This window comes from Fusarium subglutinans, assembly GCF_013396075.1.
Source record: "Fusarium subglutinans strain NRRL 66333 chromosome Unknown NRRL66333_c0000055, whole genome shotgun sequence".
NCBI classification, from domain to species: domain Eukaryota; kingdom Fungi; phylum Ascomycota; class Sordariomycetes; order Hypocreales; family Nectriaceae; genus Fusarium; species Fusarium subglutinans.
Genome location: NW_023502118.1, coordinates 176,472 through 202,400, shown reverse-complemented (window position 1 = coordinate 202,400; position 25,929 = coordinate 176,472). Strand labels below are relative to the sequence as shown.

Genomic DNA, 25,929 nt, shown 5'->3' with positions numbered 1-25,929 from the left:
TGGATGCCTCTTTATCACAAGAGTTCCTGGACTACAACACCATGGGAGAGACACGCGCCGCTGCCAACCGATTGAGCAATATGTTCAGTCGTTGCTACGAATACGATATTCTTTTCTCTCTCTGATTACAGGTGTATATGGTTAGAGCAGAGGATTTTCAAGACGTCGTTGAGGGTTGTCATTTGCTTATTTTGTTGTTCTTGCCCTCGGTATTAGAATGTGGATGACCTTAGACTCAACTTTTGCTACTTCGAACAGTGGATTATAAAGTCTTACGGAGCTTGCTGTGCTTAAATTAAAACTAGGCATTTCAACAATCATGGGAGGAATCGTTCATTGCTGGCCATCACACTCAGAGTGATGATATCTCAAATATCTCTATGCTCCTTACTCTAAGTGTGCCTACCCTCCAGTTGCTCCGGATTTCGTTTTCCTGCCTTGAAGAAGACCTCCGGGCTAATTCAGGCCATGAGTCACGAACCAAAAAGATCGTTTACTTCCGGCGCATTCCCGAGTCCTCCTGGTCAAGGAGACAAGGTTCAAGGATTTCTTAGTGTTTGGAGGCGTTTCTTTAGAATTGCATGAATCAGGCGAATGAGCAGGTCAATATCAAAGTACAATGTGTAATGGGGTATTATTCCAAATATGCTCACAATAATAAACAAGTTAACCACCAGTACCGGAATCTTGTGGTAGTGCCCCTCCTCCCCTGTTTGCCTCCAAACCCATCCAGTCCAGTTGTATATGATCCTTCTCTTCCGGCCGGACATTTGTGAAAATGCCGTTAGTATGAATAATGTGTGTAAAGATATGATTATATCCCGCCAATGTCACCCTCATGGAGAAAAAGACGCCCTCGAGAGTGAAGCATCCGCCAGTTTGTTGTAGGTTCAAATGAATGAAGTGCCCCTGCAAACACTAAGCTCCCCTTCGTGTTGGTGATTTACTTGGTTCGTATCGCGTTGTTACAAATTAGCGTTCGTTTCTCTGATGCAAAACGCCCCCTGTAACCAGAGGCGGGAAGTACGTCTAGCCGTAAAACATGACCAAACGCCGTAATGAATGAAGTAGAGGCCGTTTCTCATCGTCCTTGCGCTGCTACTACTGCCGTATCTCGATCAAAATGCATGCTCGAGTGCGGCGGTTGAACAGTGAGCAGGAAACGCGGTACCTGTGCATGCCGGATTAAGCAGGCTGGTACCGCAGGGATTGTTGAATGATCAGTTCCTTGGTGCAGACTCTTCGTAGGATTGAGGCCGATAACTCTCGGCGTTGGCGTGTAATTCGTCAACTGGCTGTTTGTCGGTCGACTTTGAGACGCAAAAGGCCTGCTGTGAGCCTCGATCGTCCTCTATCCGATGACAACTCGTGCACCTTCTTTGCCCAATACACCCCTTTCTTTCGGCTTGGGGCTATTTGTACGACCCTTCTTTCCCTTGAGAAATCCAAACATACCGCCAGAGCCTTCACTCTTGCCGTCACCAATATTATTAGCATCTGTAGGCAAGGTTGCATCCTGGCGAGCTAGTTCAGACCAACTACCGCTGCCGTCGAGAGTTACTTGTACGCCCCCGGTAGGACTTGTCATCCGTTGGCCGGCAACAATCGGGACATGGCGAGCTCGGAAGTCATTCTGCAGTGGAGGTGGCGGAGCAGGGCGTACAGGGCGTCCCTGTCGGCTTTCATTACTGGTACTTGGGTTTAGAGGTGATGACTGATAACCTCCGTTGACTGCGGGCATAGGCGTTGCTTCATCCGTTGTGATCGCTTGAGGAGCGTTGTCCGAGTCGGGATGTCCTTCGGGATTTGCACCAGTGCCCTCAGTGATTCTGTTCAAGTTAGCAAATCGATCCCATAGCAGCCAGTCTGGGAGGTCATACCTTTTATAAGCAGCCACTGTATAGTCGAATGGCTTGAAATCTGTCTCAATCATGCGATACAGCTCGTCTTCCCTAATCTCTTTCTCGGTCGCATCGTCCTTTAGACGCTCTCGTGGTTTCTGGCGTCTCGCACGGGCTTCGAGTGGAGCCTCCTCTAATAGCAACTCTTCGAGGTCGTATGTGGCATCGAAATTGGTCTTCTCGGATGAAGGAACGAATATGGGTTCGATTCTCTTGAGTTCGAGAAGTTCGAAATCAAAACACTTGAAGAATTCGTTTTGCGTAAAGCTCTCCCATGTTGAGCCCATTCGAGTTTCGCGGTTCGGGTCGAGGGCGGAGCCGATAGCGTAGAGGCAAGCGAGGGACACAGGCGGTTGCGTAACGGGATATTTGGGAGAAGCGGCCTGGATCTGTTGACTGAGAGATCCTTCGGAGCCACCTTCGAATGGGCGCTATATCACATGAGAAAAAGGCGCATATATGACGGGTGCAGTTTAACAAGCTTACCTTGTTGTAGATACACTCGTAGAAGAGAACACCCAAGGACCACCAATCTGCCCGCACATCGTATCCTTTGCCAGCATAAACTTCAGGTGCAAGATAAGCTAATGTGCCGGACTTGCTAGTAAGTGTCCTTCCTGGAACGACGTCGGAAGCAACGTTCTATTTTGGTTAGTTTCAGCTGCATTTGAATGTAAGAGGAGCGTACAAAATCTGTTAAATGGACATGGCCATCCGCATCAAGCAGGACATTGTCGGGCTTAATATCTCGATGGATGATGTTTTGGGCGTGCACATATCGCAAAGCACATCCAAGCTCTGCAATCCAGAATCTAACAGCCTCTTCGGTAAAGGTTTTTCTCGAAATATGAAATCGTAAATCTCCGCCAGTCATAAGATCAACTACCAGATACCTGCCATCGAATGTGAGCTAGCACTAGACAGTGTAGATTATAGGAGGGCGTACATGTACTCAATATCTTGAAAACTGTATCTCAAGTTGCAAATGAAAGGATGGTTGACATATTCCAACATTCGACGTTCGCGGATGATGTTTCGTACGCTTTCGGATCGTACGACTGCAAGGTTGAAAAGGATTAGCATTGTGTCACAGAGATGATAGCAGGTTCCATCAGATTCATTGTTGCCACCGATGAAAGTGGTATATGAACCGAGACCTTAGGGAGCGCCCCGAGCTTACCTTCATCTTTGCGGATATATTTGAGGGCAAAGGACAAGTTCGTATCCTTCCGCTCAACAATTCGGACCTTTCCAAAGGCACCTCGGCCGACGACTCGCAACAGGCGGAAATGATTCAAGTTCACTAAAAAGTTGTTAGCATCAACCACCAATCACAATGCCATAAAATTAAGGAGCAGAAGCATGTAAGGCTGCGAGAGCAATAAAACAGAGAAACTGGTTCGTGAAGAGCGTGGATAGAGGTTGCATGACACACGTGGGAGACAGGATGACGCCAAGTAATATGCGGCTGAAAGATAGCAAATGGCATGCAGGATGACGGGAATCCCAGATAAACCAATGGCGACATAGGTTTGGGGGGCGAACGACATCAGAAACAGATGCAAAGAAGCTTCTGAGCTGAGCTGCTTGACGTACCTTCACCGTTCAGGTCGACGGGCTTTCCCTGGCCATTGCCCATCGCGAGGGGATCGATATGTTGGACAACGTTGAATTATCGTGAAAGATAGCAAAGTCCCATGCTGAGTCTTGAATCTAAGGAATGGATCGGGGGTGGAGTCGGAGCGCCGTGGTAGTATCCGCAGGGCACTGTATCTTGCGGTGTAAATCGTGGAAATCAAAATTCGATTCGAGATAGAGGATGTATTGATGGCACTGAGCTCGATGATGCTGATAGCGACGGCGACAACGATGATGATGGCAAAAGGATAAAAGTCGCAGGGGTACAGCAGCAGAAGCAAATGCAGCTCAAAAGTCAGCGAAGCAAGATGAGGCTTGGCTTGGCTGGGTTTTGGCGCTTGTCAAGTCGAATCGAATCGGGACACGGACAGAGCAGGGTCTGGACCTTAGCGGACAGCGTAAAGCACGGGAGGCGAGAATCGGATTTTTCTTGTAGTGCAATTCAGTCCAGCTTCGGTCTTTTGGGGGGGATGAGACGTCGATTCGGAGGTTGGTGGCGGCGGGAGGTCAAGGGGACGGCGTGCGACTTTGGACCGACTTTCTTAGGGAAGAGAGAGGGGAGAGAGGATGGTCTTTTGAGGGGGAGAAAAGGAGGCCCGGTGAAGAGGGGGCTTGTGGAGGCGTTTCGAGACGTGGGATGTCAAAGTGCTCTAGTTCTAGCTGAGTTGCCTAGCAGACTAGACTTGTTGGAAATGGAGAAGAAAATGTACTGTTGGTGAAAATACAAGATGGAGAACAGTACGGCAATAGCGGAAGAGAAATGGTCTAATATGGGCAATAAATGGCGATAAGGTACCTAGCGGTAAAGAGCTTTGACTCAGGTAAGTACAAGTTTGAGAGTGTTTGAATGGATGGATATTCCAGAGAGGAAGAAGAAGAGTCAATGGAACAAATGGAAATGGAAGGTCTCGGTACTAAGTTTAGGGAGGAGGACGGGAGTCAGTACCTATTAATCAAGGTGCTGTAGCTCAGTACAGGTAGGTCACAGTAGCTTAGCGGTAGCGGGCAACTGTGCTAAAAGGGAGAGGGGGTCCCTGTGTTTGAAAAGTGCCCATTGACCTGATGCTGCACATTAATCTACAAGTTGTCGAATCAATAACGATTTCGTACTGCAGACACGGAAACATTACAGGAGAGCCACACCATCAAACAAAGAACTAGTCAACTAGTGATGCCACTCTGAGCTTTCAGGGCGTACATGTCGGCTCCCGTCCCTGACGAGCCGTACCAGTACATGCTTCATTCAACTCCTTGGAAACGGGAGTGCAATTCGACACGGCCGAAAGTGATTCATGGTCTGTGCCTATTCAATTCCGTCCTTCTTGCAAACTCGAGTGGTCTGTTGTCTGTAGGTATCTCTAGTTCCCTTGCAATCCAATGTAAGAGAGCACGGACAACTGCATCCGTTGGCAGGGGTCCAGAATAATGAAAAAGCTAAGAACCGGAGCAACAGCACGAAAGAGGTCAGAAAGCCACGTCCAGAAGAGCAGTGATTTTCGTTTTTCTGCTCGCTTGTCAGACATTAGCTCTGCCTAACTGTTGACAGACATATATCTGGTTTATCAACGGGGGAACAGGGGGGGGTTCCCAAGCCAAGATGCTAGCTTATCAAGAGCTGGCGTCGAGTTGACTCCAGAAGAGGAATTCCTGTCGTCTGGTGTAAGACGGAGGATTCGACTTGACTCGACTTGGTGGATGCCTTCAAGTGCTAAGTTAGGAAGTATAAAACAACAACTAACTTGCAGACGATGTTTGCTGTGACTAGTAGGACAGAGTCCTGTACTGCAAAGTACCAGAACCGACAATTGCCATTACGGTACACAAAACCAAGCGTGGGCTAAATAACCGACCAACGATAGTGGCCGGTGGCAGTCCAACCAGAAAGAAGCGTCTGCTTGTTTGTTAGCATGGGATGGAATGGCTTGGCTCGGCTTGTGGGATATAATGGCATGAGGATTTGAGAATGGCTAGAGAAATGTCATGGTATGACTTTACTTTACGATGTATCAGGAGATGTGCTGATGAATAAAACTGGTTAGACAGCTCAGGCTACTTGAAAATGATGTTTGAAGTCGTCCATCTATACTATCTTGCCTTGTGTCGAGATGTTCCACAACTCCCGTAAAAGCAGCCTTCCCTCCTCCTCCTCTCTCCCCATACTCTATCTTGACCATCTCACATCGCCAAAGATGCCGTCGCCGCATTTCCTTGCATGGGTGAGTTCGTCTCTCTCGCTATTCCCATTTTCGTGCTCTCTCAGCTGGCTCAGAGTTGAGTTCGTTCGTCTGGCCCCAGACCATGACAAGGGTCCTGACTCTTGTAAAAGAGCCAGCCAAACATGACAGGGGACTGTATGTACGACCTACCCTGGTTCCACTGTCGTTCAAAAAGAGCCCAGGCGCAGGGTGCAGAGAAACGTCCTGCGTCCCTAGGTGCAGCATCGTTGACCTGCAATGTAACTATGCTAAAGGTGCACTATTATACCGCCAAAGATCATCACCACGTCCATCTCCTTTTTTTTCATTGACAAGTAAAAACACCCAGTTTCACAATCATATAATTTTCATTGTTTCAGGAAGCCACACACAGCCGGCATGTTTCCCTCTCTACGGTTACCGCTTACTACCACCTTGCATGTTCATCCGTAACATAACATTACTGACCAACTGATTACCTCTCCTCTTGTTCGGCGTGTCCGAAGGGGTAGTGCTTGTGGATTGGCGGCGCGTGGCGGAAACCAGTCTAACCACTGATCAGCTTGACAACTCGACTAAGACCAGACCATTTCGTGCCCCGTCGACACAAGATCGAAAACACACTGTTAGTTGTGTCCCAAGTATGTACCTTTCGACATGTGCTTCACGATGCAGACCATTTCTGACCTTTATCGCCGAGGCCAATCAGCTGCCGGGCGTGTGAGAGTCCCCTAATACTCACTGAAGCCGTGCTCGAGATCTACCTGTCGATACGTGCTAATTTTGACTTGGCGGCCTTACAAGTGCTCAGCAACCAACCAACTTGACCTTTGTCGCTTATTGGCCAGTTCTGTTTTAATCTTGTTCGATATTAATGTTTATTATTGAGGGAGCCGGATATGGTATTCACACGTTCAAGCTCTCGGATTCAACGTTCCCATTGCAGAACTCAAAACTCCGACCATGGCTAATATCGACACGGTATTGGTCCTTGAAATAATCGCAATTGGCCAGCTGAGCAAAGATCTGCTCCGCCTCAGCTCAAATTTCAACCTCGGATTTACAGGATGCCTAGGTTCGCCGGAGAAGTATTCCCCTTTTCGCCTGGACTCAATACGTAGCACTCTGCTGCTAGTGATCGTCTCCAATGTTTGAGCTCTTGATGCTTCGTGGCGTAAACCAATATGGGGGACCAACAACAGAAAACCCGACAAAGGCCGGACGGGCGGCCAGGTACGAAAAGACTAGGGGGGAAGCTGACACACGACGATCAAACTACTTCCTCTGTTAGGGATTGATGGAGACGGAGGAGACGTGGAGTTCTTGTTGGTCGCAGGGTTGACAGGGTTATTCGACATCGCTATTGACTGACCAACCAGCAACGACAACTCTCTAATGCAACTATCCAGCCAGTTGGGCCTTTGATGATGATGCATTCTCAGAAGACTCAGATCTCATCTGGAGGACGGGCCCCTGCATGAACGAGAGCGACTACTGTATGTTTGCTTCACAAACAGGCCTCCACTGGTTTGTGTTTGTGTGACCCTAGAGTCGTTCTGGAAGGCTTCTTTCGGCTCGCATGCTAATCACACAATACGGACGGCCCAGTACCGCTGCATATGCACGAGTCCTTCGGTTATGAGTTGGATTTGGATTCCGCAAACGCCGTTCATGTGCAGATAAGCGACGGAGATGCCTGTAGTCGTCGACCACTGCCACACTGGTGACCTGTCGTGTAAAGGGACATGGTGGCGTCCCTCATGACTTAATAACCAAGCAGCCAAACCGGGGCTAGTTTGGCCTGCCGCGTTCCGATGCATATAGACCGGCTTTGTTTGCCATGTTAGGACTGACGTATATTTCACTTACTCACTGCTCATAGAGGCACTGATGTAGTGGAGCTGAATACAGCTACCTAGAAGCTTTTACAGGTCAGAGATAATGCGTTCTGCAGCATCGCAATATCATGGTACGGAAGACGTAGGTGCAAATTGCACATATCTCACTTACACCGATCCCTTGCCGAGGTGCTGGATCGTATTGGGCGGTGGACACAACGCAATGGGCTGCCAATTACACCAACCCCAAGAAAAAGCAAAGAAGCACATATAGCACCAAAAAATAGTTGTTGTACTCCGTACCTGTACCACCATCTCGGGTCCCTGCTCCAGCTACCAACGGCGCCGCCTCTTTGATGCAGGCCAGCCAACCAATTTCATTTTGGAGCAGCCGCATCAGCATTCAGAAGATCCCCTGGGAGCTAACGGGCGGATAGGTGCTGAGATGGGAGGTGCCTCAACCGTGTTTCAAAGCCTGTAACCTCGGCGGTACTTGCAAAGTTAGGTACGGGTACTATGTTCCAGACTCTGAACGTCATCACAATCACAAGGCTGCCGAAGACGTTTGTCTGTTGCCCCTGTCCCTGATACCGTTCCAGATGCCGACCCTTGTTTGTTGATCCTCCTATTCTTTTAACGCCGCAGCCGCTTTCAAAGTATTTCGTGTTACTACGTAGTTCGATCAAGTCCTTGTCATGATTGCATACCTAGGTATCAAGTCCAAGTCTAGAGATGGAGTAATTTCAAATCCGCTGCATGAACACGGAGGAAGCTGATACTCGCCAGGGGGGATGGATAACTCCTCGCTCCCATCAAACCTTCAGCAGGGTTGATCCCCGAGCAATTCTTCAACGTCAACTCGAACTGCCTCCTGTCAACTTCCTTACAGTTAATCCCATCACCTCAGCGAACGGACCTCGTTTGATAAACCACGTGTGGCACTGGCTTCTTTGCATCCGCAGTGTTTCTTCTATGAAAACAAAATTGAATTGTTCTAGAACAATGCTCCAAGACGTTAGTGGCTTGGAAAACGCCTCTCGGGCAATGCCGCGGCCGGCCAAGAAGCATTTTATATCGAATATTGGTATAGGCAAAGAATCACTTCTCCGATACGATGCCTTTTTTCCGCTGAATGGCATTCAACATGAGTCTGGTTTGCCCATCGATGTGCCATTTATCCTATTTGCCGGTGATCTAACAACTGAGGCGCAACGCCGCCTGTCAAGGTCTACATTTCTCACGATAGTTTGGTGTTTAGTTTGTCTAGTTTCGTACTCACGAATCCACGGTGCGGGTATTTTTTTGTCAAGATCATACGTTTGTGTTCTAGAATTGGAAGAACAAGGATCCAGCTGAATCGCAACGGTCAATTTAAATAGCTTTGGTGCTTGGTGCGCATAATTGAGCAAGTTGCGCAAGCCTGATTCTCGACGATATCTCACAATCTTTCTTCTTCTGTATGCCCAGGTATGAATAGTCAATCTGCAGGCTGAAACTCCGAAACAATGGAGGTTGATGGATTTCTTTCTGAGCTATATTCGTATTATTCGATCAGAGGAGACGATCTTTCTGTCGACGAGGGCTAGACGGCGATCTCGTTTCAGTCGATAACTTTATTTCGTTGTTGTTCTCTGTGCAAGCGAAATTCGGCAAGTCAACTGACTTCTAATCCTTACGTTATGGATCCTACCTTGACGGCAGTCATGATCCTTCAACTACCGATCAGATGGATACTTATCTCAGATGATAGCGACGTTAACCTCTAAGGTAAGGTACAGTAGATACAGTATCTAACCTCTGCTATCTGAACAAATCATATCTCACCATAGATAACCTACCCTGGTTTCCCGGAGGGAGTGCTCCAACCCTGCCAGAGTCATCATAAAAATTCCCGATGCCATTACTCCGTCAATTTTTTAACTCGTAATTAAGTATCAATTTTAGCCACGAGGATTAAAAAGTCCCCAGTTCTTTCATTCCATGATCATCACCTAGGTATGGCGTAGGTTAGTCTACTAACCTAGAGGTAAGGTCAGTACAAATCATGACGACTAAGATCGCTTAGAGTATGATGCTTGATGACGTAGTTGAAATAACATCACTCCAATTTGAGCTGCATTTCAAGCCCAGATCTTGTCAAATACATATTTCAATTGCTTCAGAAAACTACACAGATCACCTGTAACATCACCTCAAGCTCAATTTCTACCAGAAACCCACGTCTATCGCCATGTCTCTCTTCCGCAATGTCCTCCGTACGACCGCAACCACTATCCGCCCTATTCACACAACAAGGCGCCTGCAGATGCCATATAAGCACGATCAGGACCGAGAATCTCTGCGCCCAGTTGTGAATGAGAACACAAAGTCAGGAACGGACGAGCAAGTTGCCTCGGAGCACGCAGACATTGCCTTTGACCCTAACACGACACGGCCCGAGGAAGCTGCCGACAAGACCAGGGAGAGGACCAAATCCAAGGGTCGAGAGGGAGAAGACGCCCTGAACGCGAGTGGTGCGAACCAAGAGCTTAGCACACCCATGGGTGATGAGAAAACGATCAAGACCAAGGGTGCTGGAGAAGAGATCTCAAAGGGAGGATCCAGTGGAAGTGGAAGTGCGCCCAAGAAGGGAGATCTACCCAAGGCCAAGTAACAAGTGGAAAAGCGAAGCGAGAAGTCAACAGGTTTATGAACTGTATCTCATCATATGTGTTACATATTTGTTCATCAGAAGAAGAGCTTGGGGGCTTGATTGCATATCTAGATAATGAAGAAGGAAAAAGCTCACCACACCAACCTCGGCGCCAGAAAAACATGGAACTTTTATCTCGATGAGTGATAGGAGAACGAATGACTGGCGAAGTGCTACAGCACTCCCACCTATTGATAGCACAGACAGTCACGACTACTAATGACTTACCTCGTTACCGTACCTACCTTAGTACCTAGCTAAGGTACCTAAGGTAGGCAGGTACTAGGTAGTGAGCCAGCAACTACACAAATATCGAAGGAAGCTCCCAACTGACAGACCTCGTCTTCCTTGTTTCACCTTCCAAGCTCAAAATGCCATCTGTTTTGAGCAATTCACATCATTGTTCCAAGTTTGATAGTCATTGAACAATACTCGAGTTACGTTCAATATTCATCATCTGTGATAGAAATATCATTTTCAACAAGCAAACGAACGTCATGAAACCCCCCGAAACATCACAATGTTACATCTCCCTAGAAGAACTGTTAGACGAAGCCGATCGGGACGACTTACACTTCGACATAGTCAACAAATTCAATCGAGCTCTGAATACTAGAGACCGCACCCCAGATCAATCTGATGATGAAGTTGATGATGAAGCTGATGATGAAGCTGATGATGAAGCTGATGATGAAGCTGATGATGAAGTTGATGAAGCTGACGACCAAAAAGGAGCAGAATCTAGTAGAAGTAGGCCTGGAACTGGACCAGACCAATCTACGGAGGGTCAACAGCTTGACGCCGAGGGACAGAAGCTCGCTGATGAACTGGACGAGCTATGGTAGAAACATGCCCGTCACAATCTCAACTCCGAAGCTTGCGTGTCTTCTGGCTTTTCTCAAACATTCCGGAATGCAGTCTGGAAAGTCTTCCGAGAAGTTCCTCGACGGATTCCAGTCGATGATGAACGTATTGATCTCCTTGTACACACGGTGGTTGCCCTCGGGAAAATGCACAAAAAAACAATCAATTCTCAGGGGATATATGTCTGGAAGGACTTCCTAGGACTGAAAGAGCTTCTTCTTGAAGTTTGTGAAGGCATGTTCCTCAGCTTGCCCTTCGTCTAAACCTCTCGAGTCCCACTGACTGTTACTTAGTTACTTTCCAGCGTCTGACGTATGAGGGCTCGGTGTCTTTTCAGTCATTTTATGCTCGTCTCGTTGCCAAGAATATACCGCTAGATGACACCCTTGCCTCCCACGTCATGAAAAAAGCACTGGAAGATCCATTACCACCTGATCGACAGATGGCCGAAACCTACATTCGTGCGGCCTGTGAATGGCTTATAGCAGCTGGCCCACAACTATTTCTTCGGATTAGGGATGTCGAAATAATATTGGCACAGCAATCACCACAATGGCCGTTCAAGCAGGGCGCAGTCCCCAGAGAAAGATGGGAATTGTGGAAAACGAGGCTCAAAGTACTGTGGGGAGCAGCATTCAGGCCTGACCAGCAAAGTCTGCAGGATAGACTGTTCGAGGCAGGCATTCACATGAATCGGGTACATGGCCAATACATGTTGGCTGAGATGGATCAAATGTGCCGAGATTATGGCGAATTTCAAGCATCGATACAGGAACAACGAGGAGATGTAAATAAATGGTTGGGTGGTGTATAACTTGCCAAGATACTGGAGAAGGGCAAGATAGCATTAGCAAACTGTTGTCAATTTTACATTCATCATGCCATGAAAACATGAAGCTGATAGTGGCTCGAACTCCCGACGCCAGATTATGCATATCACTACTAACGCACCAATGCCTAGGCGTACATCATATCGCCATCCTCGTCGTCGTCGTCATCCTGCACTGCAGGGACCTCCTTCTTCTTCCCCAAGTCTTGACGGCACATGGGACATGTACCCTTGCTGCGCAACCAAGGTCCGACGCACTCGAGATCAAATCGATGGCCTCCTTTGCATGGCAGCTCAACAACGAGGCAATACTCGTCTTCTAGATAGGGCACCTTGCAGATGGCGCAGTCGTCATCTTTCTTGAGGGTTTTGCGACTGACACGATCGATCGAGTCAACGAACTCTTGCGACACGCCATGTAAGCGAGTGGGGGGGTCGTTGATATCATCTTCTAGATTCATTATCAGAGACTCTAAAAAGTCTCGGTTATCATCTGTAGGGGCAGTTGTGTGCAGCAGGTGTAGCTGTTCCTGGAGGAGGCGGAAGAGAGCGGCCGTGTCCACGGGGGTAGGCGTGGCGTGTGGGTTGTGATGAGGAGTTTGGTCGCCTGAAGGTTCGGCGATCTGATCGAGGAGGGAGAAGAATGATGACATGTCTACGCGACGGCCTGAGCGACGGCCTTCAGCAAACTTGACATTGTGTTCGACTTGGGAATGGAAAGTTAGCTATAAGATCGAATGGAGGGGTTGAGGAGGGGTTATTCTATGTTACCTTCGTACTGAGTAGCCATTGCGAATCCTCGAAAGCTGTGTTTGATTGTTTGTACGCTGCTGGTGTAGATATTGAGAAAGGATAGTAGGAATAATGTACAGGGAGAAGAGAGGGCGCGCTGGCATCAAGACGTGGTTGTGTAACGGTCAGGCCCAGGCAGAGATGATGTCGCAAGTCGAGAGCTCTTCCATGAGTTGTGGGGTACCATGGGAAATGAGTGGAGAACTGGACCCCTGCTTTAAAGAGTGCAGGACGCCACAGTTGTGTAGTAATGTTAGGATGCAGACAGGGCAGAGCAGGGCTGAGAAAGTTAGTTATACATACGATTAGGTTCTTACAGGGTCACATAGAAGTTTGGCCCTTGAGATCAGTTAACAATGCATTCATGAATTGAGGCTTACATTGGTAGGAGAGCAATTGACTTGATTAATCACGATATCATCACATGCCAACTCGGTTTAATGTGGCTGATTCCCTATCCCGCTTGGACCATGTCGTCACATCATTCAGTCCCAAGCTCTCGGAGATCTAACGGTTTAAATACTGTACTTGCGTCTGTCTTGACTGCCTACCCATCGACCGATCGATCAACTAGTTAGGGTTTCAACGGACTGTTTATCTTCCGCCTTTCTTCCTATCCAAGTATCTTACCTTGCCTACCTACCTATTATTGCTCTCATCTTGATACCCTCACAAACCCTTCACCTACCATAACCACTAATTTACCCTGTCGCCATGTCTTTGCCCTCTGCTGCCATCATCGGCTCGACCGGCCTGGTCGGCTCAAATATCCTTTCAACGCTGCTGGCCTCCGAGATCTACAACCCTGTACATACCATCACTCGACGCGCTCCCAAGGCGACATCACCTCACCTCAATGCGATAGTCGATACCGATACGGCCAAATGGGCAGAGCTTCTCACAGGTCTCACGCCCAAGCCATCTGTCGTTTACTCTGCACTGGGCACCACTCGCGCTCAGGCAGGCGGAATCGCCAATCAGTGGAAGATCGACCATGATCTCAATATCGAACTCGCAAAGGCGTCCAAGGCTGCAGGTGTCTCGACCTTCGTATTCATCTCCAGCGCTGGAACACGGTCTCTGCTCTCCTCATCTTCGCCTTACGCCAAAATGAAGAACGGGGTTGAAGACGCGATCAAGGAACTCGACTTTGAGCAAGCCGTGATTCTCAAGCCCGGTATGATCCTCGGCCACCGAGAGGCCAGCCGCACAGTGGAGGGTATTGCTCAAGGGGCAGTCAACGGTCTTGGCCATCTCAGCGCTGGTATCAGAGATACCTTGGGTCAAGATGCTGATGTCATTGCGAAGGCGGCTGTGAGGGCTGCGCAGTTGGCGAGTGAGGGAAAGGCGCCGAGTAAATACTGGATTCTTGGTGGAAGCGACATTATCGAGTTGGGAAGGACTGAGTGGCCGGGTAACCAGACTCCCACGGAGACGAAGCCCGAGGCTGCTGCGTAGAATCTTTGCGAGGGTGACTTGACACAATCTCTTGGTTCAGTCACAACTCTCTCTACCTTTGCACAACGCTTTCGCAAACTGCCAGAATCAATTGGCGGGCTGTTTAATGACGTCCTTCCTCAAGTACTCATTAACAAAAAAAAAAAACATGAGACGAACAGAGTGGTTTCTAATCCATAATGCATACTCTCCTCCCTCTGCAACACTCAACGACTCTTGCGACAGAATTGCGCAATATAAAATGATCTTCAAGCTATCAAGACTCCAGCTGGAGATGCTTCACTAGAGGACCCCAGGGATGAGAAATAATTCGCCAGTTAAGAGCACATAGTATTCTCGGTCTTTTATCCGTCTTGTACCTTATATATGCTTATGATTTAACATCATTGGTTATGATCAATTGCTCAGTTCCCATCCCACTAGGTCTTGGCATGAGAGCACAACCCTGTCTATGATTCTGTACACCTCGTGTTGCGTTTCACGAAGCTATAAAATGCAGTAATTTCCCCCTGAATGAATACATGTTCACGTTGAAGCTGGTATATAGGTAGTTATCAAAGGCCTTCTGCTAGGCAGTAAGCAAGTCTTGATCTTTCCCCCGACCCATCGCACTTCGGCATTGCTTCTCCCCGCCCCCGCCATTCGCCAGATCTCATCATCAACTCCACTCCTCGACTCTGATAACCACCACCAGCTTCTATCGACTTCTCACTCACTCACTCACTCACTCACTCATTCACGAAGCTTCATCTTTTGCTACCACAACTAACCTAGATTTACTCAAGTAAGTTTCGCCTATGAGAATTTCCTATCAGCCCCCAGTTCTCACAATTCAATAGCCCAGTAATCCATACCCGCTGTCGAGCACATCATCGTCTGTGATTACATATCATGTCTTCCCGTCCTTCAGTCGTCGGCCCAGACTCCGGTCCCGAGGCCCCTTATCCTCTTCACATGGAAGGCAAAGTGATTTCTGGTTTCGGCCGCGGCTCCAAAGAGGTAAGTCTTCTTGCATGCATCACTTATTTTACTCACACTTCTTAGCTCGGCATCCCAACTGCCAATCTCCCTGTGGACGATGCTCTCACACCGTGGATCGCCAATATCTCCTCTGGAGTCTACTTCGGCTATGCCTCTCTCGCTCTGCCCACAACACACCCGGACATCTCATCGGCTTCAACCAACGGGCCTCCCAAGGCTGACACAGAGGATGCTCTCCTCGCTGCCGAAGCCCCTGCTAATCCTCCTTTCCACATCTTTCCCATGGTGATGTCCATTGGGTACAACCCCTTCTACAAGAACACAGTTCGCAGCGCAGAGGTCCATGTGCTGCACAAGTTCACCGCAGACTTTTATGATGTGCCTATGCGTCTCCTCATCCTTGGCTTCATCCGCGAGGAGAAGGACTACAAGAGTCTGGAGGCCCTGATTGAAGACATCCACTTTGATTGTGAGGTTGCAAAGAACAGCCTTGCCCGAGAGGCCTGGGCTCCTACAAAGGGACGTGTTATTGGCGGTAAAGATATTGAGGGCAAATTAGATGTCGAGTGGTTACTTCGAGATGCCTAGGATAGATCCAAGAGAAATAGAACATGGTAAAAGTGGCTGGGAGTTATGGATAGATAGCAACATAGAAGAGCTGGGATCTTTTTCAAAAGTCATGGTTGTTTCATTTCACATCTGCTGAACTACCTGGGTATCATGCGAAACCCCCGTCTGCCTGACCTGGAGCACTACCAATAAACTATTCAGCATCAAAGCTAATCTTCTATGCAAAAGGGTGTGCTGCAGATCTTTCCCTTCTCTTGCAAGGTAGCCCTCCCTTAAAGGCCTGGCTAGTATCTCATTTCAAAGAAAATAACCTCCAACAAAAAGGGAGAATGAACGTATTTCAGTTTTGCCCATAGTCATAACTAGCTAAACTGCCAGTAGCTGGGGTCCTTGGTCTGGTAAATATCGCGGTAAGAACTGCAACTGAGTTAGCAAGAAAGAAGTCTCAAGGTACAAGATGCTAGAACTCACATTCATTATAATCATCATGGGTATGTCAAAGACGTCTCGTTTGATCGTCCAACAGTAAGTGCATTCAACCTTGCCATCCCTCTCAATCCTCGATATACCGTGCTCGCTGTCAATCCGCGTGACTCGGCTACTGAGGATGCTCGGCTGTACGTCCTTCTGAGCAGTATGATCGGGTTTGATGTCCATGCTCTGAGAGGATCGATACTTGTTGAGCCGGCAACTTCTCTGAACCTTGCCGCGACTGTCCTCAAAGGCCAATTCCGCAAAATCTTGGTAAAACTCAACCACACTGTCATCATCCAGCAGCTCACCCAAGAAAACAGGCTGAGGTCGCCCGCCGGTCATGTCAAGGGTGGCTCTCTGAGGCCGGGGCGTTGGCATGTCTCCCTGAGCAGTGTTGTCTGGTGTGTTCGACCCATTGGTTGAACGCCCGCTGTAGTTATTGATATTGAGGTTTGGCTCTTTCCCGAGTAGTACCTCTTTTGTCCATCCTGTCAGCGCGATAAACTCTTTGTTGACAGCAGCGACCTCGCCCGATCTTCGACAGACAATGGTCGGAGCGCAGCAATGCTGTAGAAAGTCATCATATTCTACCAACGTTCTTTGAAAGCACTTCTCCATGAAAATGAGATCCTGGCGAGTCAGATCCTTTGTACACGATATGAAAGACGGTCGAATCTCTCCCAGGGCTTTAGCGATTCGCAGTAACTTGTTACCAGGTAGACGGTTTCGTAGAACAGCCACCATGTTGTGGAATCCGGTTGTGTAAGGATATGGCTCTTTTACACTTTCGTAGATAGCAGCAGAATCTCTCTGTCGCTTGCCAAGATACGACTTGGGATTCGGCTTAGTACTCTTCGGTCTGTGTCGTTGTGCGCCAGGAACCGTAGGGATTCCAGCAAAATTATGGCCTGGTGAGCCTTCCATGCCTGCAACAGAATGAGGGCTGGCTGTCGCATCTGTACTTGGGCTGGCAAGACTTGTAGGTCCGGCTGCAATAGCATAAGCATGGGGTAGTCCGTGCTGGAGGTTTCCCTGGGCATATAGAGATTGGTTGTTTTGGTCCATACCCGAAAAGTCGGCCCCTAACATGGGATGATCAAAGCCGTTACCGTTACCATTTGCATTTCCGAAGAGAGCTGCATAAGTGGCCTCGGTGGTTGGAGTTTGTGACAGGGAGTTCTCTCGTGGAGGTGTCTCGGCTCCAAGGGCCATCTTGTTAAGAATGCCAAACTCCCAGCCGGCGTACTGACTCCCGAAATTCAGACCTTCGAGGTCAAAATTGTACAGAGCAGGGTTGCTAGGATCGAATAAGGCGTTAAAGTCCATATTGCCAGCAGGTATAATATTGTTGATTGGAGCGTGCGCATTGCTGATCGGAGCCTGGAAGGATGTCGGGGACGTTTGTGGGTTGAAAGGTAGACTATCAATGCCTACAGGAGTCTGCGCCCCCGTCGAAAAGACAGGCAGTGTCGTAGTGCTCGCCTGAGAAAAGAAGTTGCTGCCAGTTGCAGACATACTATCTGACTGACTGGCATTCGAGTTCTGGCGCTGAGCGTTGGGCCTTGAGGGAGTAGGATTGGGACTGGGGTTGTAATTTGGGCCAAGAACAGGCCGCAGGGCTTCCGGAGGAGCATCATGAAGGTATTTAGCCTTCTTGCGCACACCATCTTGGCATGCATCAGCGAGGCCACGCTTGATGCACCTTTGGCACGGTCTCTCATCTCCTGGAAAGATGTCAGTTTGAGATCTCCTGTTGGTTGTCAAGCACGCCGATCTCAACTGCGATTCTCCCACAAAAATGGGTAAAGGAAGCGCGCAAGGCAGTTTGGCAGCGAAAACACCGACAACTGATGGATTGAAGAGCCAAACTTCACATGGAGAAAGCGAACTCGTATCATGATAATTGGCAAATTGCCAGCATTCGGTCGTTGCAAGGACACTTACCACAAGTCAGATGAGCTCTTTGGCATGCAAAGCAAGCCCTTCGCGCCTTTTTCCTCCTGGGGCGCATAGGATCTTTGGGGTCGTACTTCTTCTTGACCTCGGTGGTGCTCTCGGTGGTGCTCTGGTCGGTCATCTTCTCGTCTTCTTCCTGAAGAAAAGTTTCCGTCTCGTCTTCGTTCTCAGACATAACATCTGAGACCTCAGTGCTATTCTCCTCCATTTCGTGCGGCATGGTGTCTTAGGTTTTATATACAAGGGCCTGGAGACCAGTACAAGGTCTTGCGACAGCTGGAATATCCTCCTCTCAGCTTATTTGCAGCCCGAGACCTTGTTTGAGTTACTGCACACAAGGCGGCTCGGATATGCAGGCTCCGATCCCAGAAACCTCTTTTTTTGTTTCTCTCTTTCACTTTGTCCTCCTTTTAGACAGCTTTGCGAAACCACACTTACCCAAGCCGTGGTGGGACAGCCAAGCAGGCACAAGTACGCCGTCGAATTGAAGTTACAATCAGTGCTGTTCAGAGTGACAGCAACCCCCACGGTGGCGTGGCAATGCGCAGATAATCTTTCACCTGATCTCCCTCGCTGATCGCTAACGCGTGCTGCGTAGGCGATGTATGTGAGATGAGGAACAGCCTGAACTGCAATGCCCAGATGCGGTAGGATTATGGCGTTGGGCGCAAACGAGGCCAGAAGGCTGTATGCAGCCGTGTATTTGATGATCACGTCTCTGGGCTAATTGAGAGACCGAAACCGCCCGGTCAAGCTCGTATCGTAGAAGGGGCGTACTCAATGAAAGCCAATAAGTGTATAGGTATGATACGCAAAGAGGCGTCTTGGTGGAACGTATATTGAGTCAATAGTAGGTCGCAGGGGCCGTGAGGCTGTGATAGTTGTCACCGAACAAGGTGGAGGAGGTAGAATTCCGATTCGACGAGCTTGGGTGATCGATGATCGCCAGATGCAGGAGAGTCGTCGGTCAGCGGTAGAGGCGGAGCTGTCTAAGGCGACACGGAGGAAAAGCAACTGCGACACGGGAGATGAGAGATTTGGCGACTGCGAGGATGGGATGCGAATGACGACGAGGAAAGAATAGGATGCAGCTACCCGCGGGCCATGAGGAGTGGCTGCACCCAGAACCAGCACCAAAACCAACCAGTTTAAGCAGAAATTGGCCACTACAGCAACAGTAGAAGCTCACACGGCGTCGGCGACCGTAGAAGCAGGCTGTGGTGACAGCGTATATGTAGCGTTGTGCAGAGATGAGGCATGCGAACCAGGCGCGGCGCGGGGGACAAAGTTGAGCGCAGATTGTGCGGAGGAGCCGGATCGCGATATAGATTGGGTTGAAGAGGGAGTATAAAAAAGAAGATAGAGTCAACGTTGAGAGTAGAAGTCGAACGAGGCAATTCGCAGAATAAGTTGTAAGCAATGACTGGTCCAATTCAAGGTCAGTTAGAAGAGCCCAGTCAGGTCAGGCGACAGGGTGTTGTAGGTAGCATTGTGGGTTTTGGTGGTTGGTGGATTAGCAGACGCCACAGACAGGGCAGTGGGCAATTGGAGGATTGCAGATGCAGGTGTTTTGAGGTTGTTCCTGTGCTGATTTTACTTCCTCCAAGTTAGGTACCTGACCTTGAGCTAGAATGTTGTCTTAGTACCTTACCTTCAGCTGTAAGAATCGAGTGCGAAATGCGAGCTGCCTTAGTAGTACTATAGGGATCGCGGAAGTACCAAGTTTGCTGTGCCAAGCCTGCCAAGTACCTGATGTAGGTAGGTACAGTACAGCAAAGTAGGTTCACGACAACCTGAGCTTGAGCTCAGTCAGAGAAAGTGGATTGATTATATTTAAGGGGAATAAAGTGACGACGAATCTTGATTTCACATCACAAGGTGCAAAGACAGCCAAGGTTCGTTCGCTGTGCAGCCATGGCCATGTGCAAATGTAGAAACCCGAGGTGATGATGCTACATGCAATCTCGTGAACAGCTAGTTAGTAGAGTACCTACAGAATGTACATACAAACAGGACATTGGTTGACAGGCGGATGATCGAATAACCATACGGGTATTAGCTCTAAACCCACACAGGGTGGGCAACTCTTGATCCTTTCAGTCAACTCCCCTGTCTGTCTCTACGTAGCAATGAAACGTCAAGCCCTTCAGTAGGTAGCCATGGATGGGTATCGTACATATCTGATAGTCAATTGATTCAACATCGTCACCAACAACACAATCAACACGCTGATCATCATGAAAGATCCAACCTCGAGCAGTCCCAGGTGGATTTGATAGACTAATATGGCTGATGTTCTTACTCAGTCGTTTATGCCTCAGCAAACCGAAGTTTCAAGCCTCCCATTTTCACCAGCCGCTAGCAGAATCCAATTCGAGCCCAATCAAAGTCAAAGTTTTGACTGCGGGGTTTACTAGGTATGTGCTAGGTAGTGGAGGGAGTAACCCGCTCTGGGGAAACTGGGCGCTGGCTATTGGTCTGACGATGCTTCTATTTGTAACTGCTGAAGCCTTGTAGGTAATCAAGATCAGATTTTTTTAGGGTGAGGTATCCAAACCAGGGGGATAGATGACGACTTACTCAATTCACTTCTAGCGGTCAAGAAAGGTCATGGAAGGAGAATTTCACCTCCTGCGCCCCAAGCAATAGTCTCGATCGAGAAGATGAAGCTAATAAAGAGGTCCCGCTGAGCCGCCAAAACTACTCCATTTATCCATCCATTCGAATTTGTATGTATGTATTCCCAATCACCAGCCACCCAACGACCTCAACCTCACCCTCACCCCTAGACCTGGCTTAGACTGATGCATTGTGAATCGCAAGAGTCTGGGGCCTTGATTGGATGCTTCTATGCGCGTATGTACACGTCGACATATCAAACTCTCTTTTGTTGTTGGTAATAGCAGAGTCAGCCAGAGTGTGATTCGTACCTCGCCTATGACAGGGGTCTCTAGGTGTCGTGCGACTGCAGCACCGTTGCGACGAAGTGCAGCGTCGGGCTGATGTTGGATAACTCTGGTGATACTTGGTGCAGAACGCCAAATGCCATCTTGCCGATAGTCTGTCGTATCCGTACACAAGCCAACATACATGCATGTACATGTATATGTTTCAAGTCATCTCTTGAGCAACTAACACGCAATTCTAGCCCTGTAATTAGTCTTTACCAGAACCCAGAAGCAAAAAGAAAATAAAAGAGGACCCTGGTGCTACTAGTAGATAAAGAAATTTAATTCACCGGCGCAGTCACTGACTGGCCGGTGTGGAACAGCTGGTAGGCGGCGTATAAGTAAGGTACCCGAAATGAATATACAGAGTACAGAGAAGGTAACATAGAAAATCGACAGAGTTATACTTGTCCTATACAGTACTGCTCTCCTTGACAAACGGAGGCTTCATGGATCGCAAATTTTTACATACATTCATCAGGGTCTGCCCCCAAAACTGTAAAGCCGGCCACCCGGAACACGGGGCTTGATGCCGAGCCCGGTTGCCGGAGGTGAGGGGCGGCAGCGGAAGCCCAACGCCGCCGAGGATAGCTAACGCTCAGCTGTTTACGGTGAAGAATAGAACGATCCAGGTTTGATAGTCAGGGTCCTCTATTGGATATCCAGTACCCGCGGTTCGCTAACCGACCGCAACCCGTCGGCGACCGAGGCTTTTGGATTCTTGTCTATGACTCTTGAATCATGCCAAGATACAAGGTAACGATCCTCATCAAGTTGCGCAAAATAGGAAGTCTGCGCGGGAGCCTGATCTTCAGCGCATAGGTTATAGAGACCTGTGCATTGATGTTAGCGTAAAAGTTTGCGTTACAATTACCTAAAGCCAGGCAGAAAGGTCCTGTCTCAGGTGTAACTATTTGTGACTATCAACGAGACTCAAATCCTGTAGCATCTGTCAGCTTTTGTTTGCTTTTTCCTTTGTTTCTCCATTGCATTGCATGACAGCCGCCCCAAGGCAAGGATTCCCAAAGTAATTAACACATCCGGCTGAGCCTCTTGTGGGCAATACCCCCCCTAGTCCTTGTTACTTGCTTTTTATAAATCTTCACAGCGGGTAGAGGCATGCGTGCGTCAATGCGGTTAGAGGATACGACCCATGCTGCTGGCCGAGAACCTGGAGGCTGGAGTCGAGTCGAGGCTGCGATAGCCGAGGGCTTGCAGCTTGTAAATTGGATGTAGGGACTAAAAGAGGACTGAGACACCCTTGTCGATCTTGAAGATGTTCTTCACACCAAAGGTGTGGTTGGTCTGGCCTAGCTTATGCCGATGTTTGGTGTTCTAGCTCAAGGGTACGATGTGATATTGATTTTCTTTTTGGCAAACACGACCAGCTGACTGGGGTCAGATTTGCCAAGTATGATAATCAGTCATCTGAGCTGGATGTACCTATTGCATGTTCTGTGAGGAAGACGTAACCTGGATCATGGTTGTTGAAGCCCGCAACAGCTGAGCACTTGTATCAAGCCACCATTTATACTCGCCTATTATTGATCATCATCTGCCTGTCCGTCATCCAGATCCCCGCATTCGCCTAGCGGCCCGGGAAGATCTTTACTCAAGATAAACTTAGCTGGCTGCATTAATTCTGGGGGAATCCTGAAATGCCTTTCAGCCGAGGCGATCTTAACAAGCATTCACAATCAGATCATGCACCTTCATCGAACTTCTTGGTATATCCTCTTCTCAAGCAATAGAATTGACTTGTGACAGAATTTTAGGTGTCTTTGAATACAAATCACAGAAGCGCCAATATTTCAAGCCCTGTATAGAGGAGCTAGACCGGCCTCTTTTGTACAACCGGCGATCAATCCACTCGTTTTCCCGCAAAAGCCACTCTTGACCTAGTAGGACTCTCGGTGTATTAGTTTGATATGTCTATCTAATAGCTTCAGTGCAGGGGTTTAGTACCTGTTTTGGTGGCGCGGGTACACGGATGAAGTCAGGACTTGTAGCCATGATCATTACTCTTCTCATATCCCCTACTCTACCCTCGGGGAACAGTCTTCAAGAAGTAGCAAAGCGACTGTTGGCTCTGATTCTCTTTCCATACCGAAAAAACAGATAAGGGAAAGGCATCATGGCAACTGTCAGAAAAGCTAGCAAAGACGAAGCCCAGTGGTTGTTGAGCTTGGTGTACATCTGGTTACCAAACAGGGGAAATGCAGCTGCAGGACTCGAGTTAGCCATAATTCATGCAGCTGGATCTCAACAACTTTCCGGGCTGACGCCTCATGCTCCCCAGAATAGGCTATGCCAGGGGAAGTTGGTAGCCAGCCGGCGGTGAAGAATCAGACAGGTCCACGGGAGTAGATACTCCAACTACTTACCAGCAAAGGCACAACGCACGAATGCATTAGCAGCAAGGGCACTTGCGGCATACTGTGGATAAGCATCCACCTATTTCCATCAAAGTCAGCACAGTCTCTTCCCTGGTACGAGCACACTCCTGTCACAATGGCTAGCAGAGAGCCGTGTAACGTGCGGTGAGCCTGTCACAGACTTGTGATACAAACACAAAGCTGGACTTACTAGAAAGGTGAAGACTCCACTGAACACAAGGAGGATCCTATATCAGAGTTGAGCGGTTAGCGGCAGTTCGTCAAGCAGAGGTTCAGGGGATACGAGATCAAGAGGCATGACCAAGCGGTGACTAAGACATGTTTTGTTCTTCTTGTGCGAATGCGATTCCGCGCGTCCGGTTCTTGTCTCAGTCCCGTGTAAAGTTGGATTTGGGTATCACGGTGCTCCCATTGAGAACGCCTCCTTGAGGCCTGCGAATGGTTTGGGTTGATATGATATGGGATGGAATCGTGATGACTTACCCAGCTCCAAAGATTGCCGATCCAATTGTGGGCACAATCCAGTGAACCCAAGGATAACACGACCAAGCAAACATGAATATACCAGCTGGAACAAGGATACCTCCCAAGATGGCTGGAGGTAACCTGAACTCAGGCTGGCTGTTTCCTTCAACACCGGTCTCCTCGCTCAATTTTCGAATGAGTTTGCTCCGAATATTGTGCCACAAGGGATCAAGGCCAGCGGCGAGCAGCATTCCCACGAGGATGCCGAGAAAAGAGCAGCCATTCTGCCAAAGGTTGAAGCCGTAAATATCGCCAAATACAAGGTGAAAGGCTCCAAAGAAGAGATATAGAATACCGAGGACGATGGCCGTAAAGATACATAGGTTGAGGCACATGGGCTCGAATATTAATAGCTGAAATGGTCGTAGAAGCGATCGACCTATCGCGCTGGCGGCTGATTTCTGGACTTTTTCTGTAGGAGCTTTCCATCTGTCATCTCCAGTTTCCTTTCGCATCTGTTTGGCTTTGTTCTTGAGCAGAATCGGATCTTAGCGGAGGTTAGTTGGGACATGTTGGGTCTGTATGCTAATTTGAACTCACGATATGTCTCAGGGACGAGAAACACAATGCCCAATAGTAGAATGAATGCCCAAATTAGAAGTGTCCAATGAGTCCACCTCCAGTCAGTGTTATAGTTAATGAAGCCCCCAATCAAAGGTCCAATTGACGGACCTACAAAGGGTGCGAGCGAAAACATCAACATAGGCGCTTGCAACTCATCTGCCGTGAAGAGATCTCCAACAGTACCTCCTGACACAGCCAGAAATGCGCTACCGGAGATCCCATCGAGAAATCGACTCACAATCACGGTCTCGATATTCTGAGCCACGGCCTGAGGAATGATGAAGATGACATAAAGAGTCCACGATACAATATAGATAAGTCGTCGACCATAGAACTCGCTCAAGGGACCGAGGAACATGGGACCTAGTCCGATGCCTAAAACAAAGAATGAAAGACCAAGAATAGAGACTTCTCGAGAGTTGCCAAATTCATTCTCCATCTGCTCGTACGTAGATGTGTAGATGGAACTAGCAGCAGTTCTATACTCATGTTAGTATCTAGCTTTCTCGGTTGAAGGTGCGGCAGAAATACTTACACGCAGAGACTTCCAGACGAGACAATGATAATAATGAGCCATTTCTTCATCTTGTGAAAGCTCCGAGGGCATAAACTGTCGTTGTCACCTCCATCCCAGCCGACTTCGAAAGGGTCCTTTTCGACTTCATCATCCGAAGGCTCGCTGTAGGGGTTACAGCTGTAACCGTTCTGGGACTGACAGCGGGATATCCTGGCAGACGCTCGTGAGCGAGTTCTAATTGCTTGTGGTGATTGAATGGGCGCAAAGGTCGTGTCGTTCCTTTCAGGGCCGAGTGTCCCTGAATTCGTTGACGTCTTTTCAATGTCGCGATCCATGTTCCTCGTGGTTCTGACTGTTGACGACAATATTGAGGTAGATATCGTGACCTCTAGTTCAGAGGACCGACTTCTCGTAGTCAAGATAACTTGGTATTTCAAAACTATGCCAAGACCCTGGTGCTCCTAGTCTTTATATACACTCTAAACACCTTGCTCTCCAACAAAACTCTGCCATTTCTCACCACTATAAAGCTAGAATCCTCGACTATCTCTCTCGTACCGTGGATATCACCTCTTGTTGTCATCGCTGACCAAAAAGATGACTTTGCACCCTGTAAAGATGCGAAATGTTATTAATACCCAATCAAAGCTGACAGGCTAGGGTCTCGAGAGGAGCGATCGGCCGCCGTGGCTTGCTTATTGAACAGCTTGAATCTAGGAGAATCAGGGCGCGTATCGTGTATCCCGTATTTACGAAGTCAGTCATTTCTGGTGAAATAAGATTCACTTTAT

The 25,929-nt window shown here is 48.5% G+C and overlaps 8 protein-coding genes across 8 annotated transcripts; 4 read left to right on the top strand and 4 right to left on the bottom strand.

Moving 5' to 3' along the window:
- Nucleotides 1–1,351: 1,351 nt before the first annotated feature.
- FSUBG_5591 (AGC YANK kinase) lies at nt 1,352–3,540 on the bottom strand (the record flags this gene model as incomplete). The annotated part of the gene is made up of 7 exons (XM_036683704.1): nt 1,352–1,829; nt 1,881–2,332; nt 2,388–2,543; nt 2,590–2,794; nt 2,848–2,959; nt 3,082–3,204; nt 3,498–3,540. The coding sequence occupies 7 exons, from the start codon at nt 3,538–3,540 to the stop codon at nt 1,352–1,354; spliced, it is 1,569 nt and encodes a 522-aa protein (XP_036538933.1).
- A 6,262-nt stretch (nt 3,541–9,802) lies between these two features.
- On the top strand, nt 9,803–10,225 carry FSUBG_5590 (uncharacterized protein; the record flags this gene model as incomplete). The annotated part of the gene is made up of 1 exon (XM_036683703.1): nt 9,803–10,225. The coding sequence occupies one exon, from the start codon at nt 9,803–9,805 to the stop codon at nt 10,223–10,225; it is 423 nt and encodes a 140-aa protein (XP_036538932.1).
- Nucleotides 10,226–10,761: 536 nt separating this feature from the next.
- Nucleotides 10,762–11,109, top strand: FSUBG_5589 (uncharacterized protein; the record flags this gene model as incomplete). Its single annotated transcript, XM_036683701.1, has 1 exon — nt 10,762–11,109. The coding sequence occupies one exon, from the start codon at nt 10,762–10,764 to the stop codon at nt 11,107–11,109; it is 348 nt and encodes a 115-aa protein (XP_036538931.1).
- A 976-nt stretch (nt 11,110–12,085) lies between these two features.
- On the bottom strand, nt 12,086–12,747 carry FSUBG_5588 (uncharacterized protein; the record flags this gene model as incomplete). The annotated part of the gene is made up of 2 exons (XM_036683700.1): nt 12,086–12,663; nt 12,729–12,747. 2 exons carry the CDS (start codon nt 12,745–12,747, stop codon nt 12,086–12,088), a joined length of 597 nt encoding a protein of 198 aa, XP_036538930.1.
- Nucleotides 12,748–13,463: 716 nt separating this feature from the next.
- Nucleotides 13,464–14,207, top strand: FSUBG_5587 (FMP52 mitochondrial; the record flags this gene model as incomplete). Its single annotated transcript, XM_036683699.1, has 1 exon — nt 13,464–14,207. One exon carries the CDS (start codon nt 13,464–13,466, stop codon nt 14,205–14,207), a length of 744 nt encoding a protein of 247 aa, XP_036538929.1.
- An 891-nt stretch (nt 14,208–15,098) lies between these two features.
- FSUBG_5586 (riboflavin kinase) lies at nt 15,099–15,776 on the top strand (the record flags this gene model as incomplete). The annotated part of the gene is made up of 2 exons (XM_036683698.1): nt 15,099–15,206; nt 15,252–15,776. 2 exons carry the CDS (start codon nt 15,099–15,101, stop codon nt 15,774–15,776), a joined length of 633 nt encoding a protein of 210 aa, XP_036538928.1.
- A 348-nt stretch (nt 15,777–16,124) lies between these two features.
- Nucleotides 16,125–18,396, bottom strand: FSUBG_5585 (transcriptional regulator RDS2; the record flags this gene model as incomplete). Its single annotated transcript, XM_036683697.1, has 3 exons — nt 16,125–16,175; nt 16,230–17,956; nt 18,177–18,396. 3 exons carry the CDS (start codon nt 18,394–18,396, stop codon nt 16,125–16,127), a joined length of 1,998 nt encoding a protein of 665 aa, XP_036538927.1.
- A 5,504-nt stretch (nt 18,397–23,900) lies between these two features.
- FSUBG_5584 (drug proton antiporter YHK8) lies at nt 23,901–25,473 on the bottom strand (the record flags this gene model as incomplete). Its single annotated transcript, XM_036683696.1, has 4 exons — nt 23,901–23,964; nt 24,016–24,544; nt 24,598–25,100; nt 25,157–25,473. The coding sequence occupies 4 exons, from the start codon at nt 25,471–25,473 to the stop codon at nt 23,901–23,903; spliced, it is 1,413 nt and encodes a 470-aa protein (XP_036538926.1).
- Nucleotides 25,474–25,929: the final 456 nt, after the last annotated feature.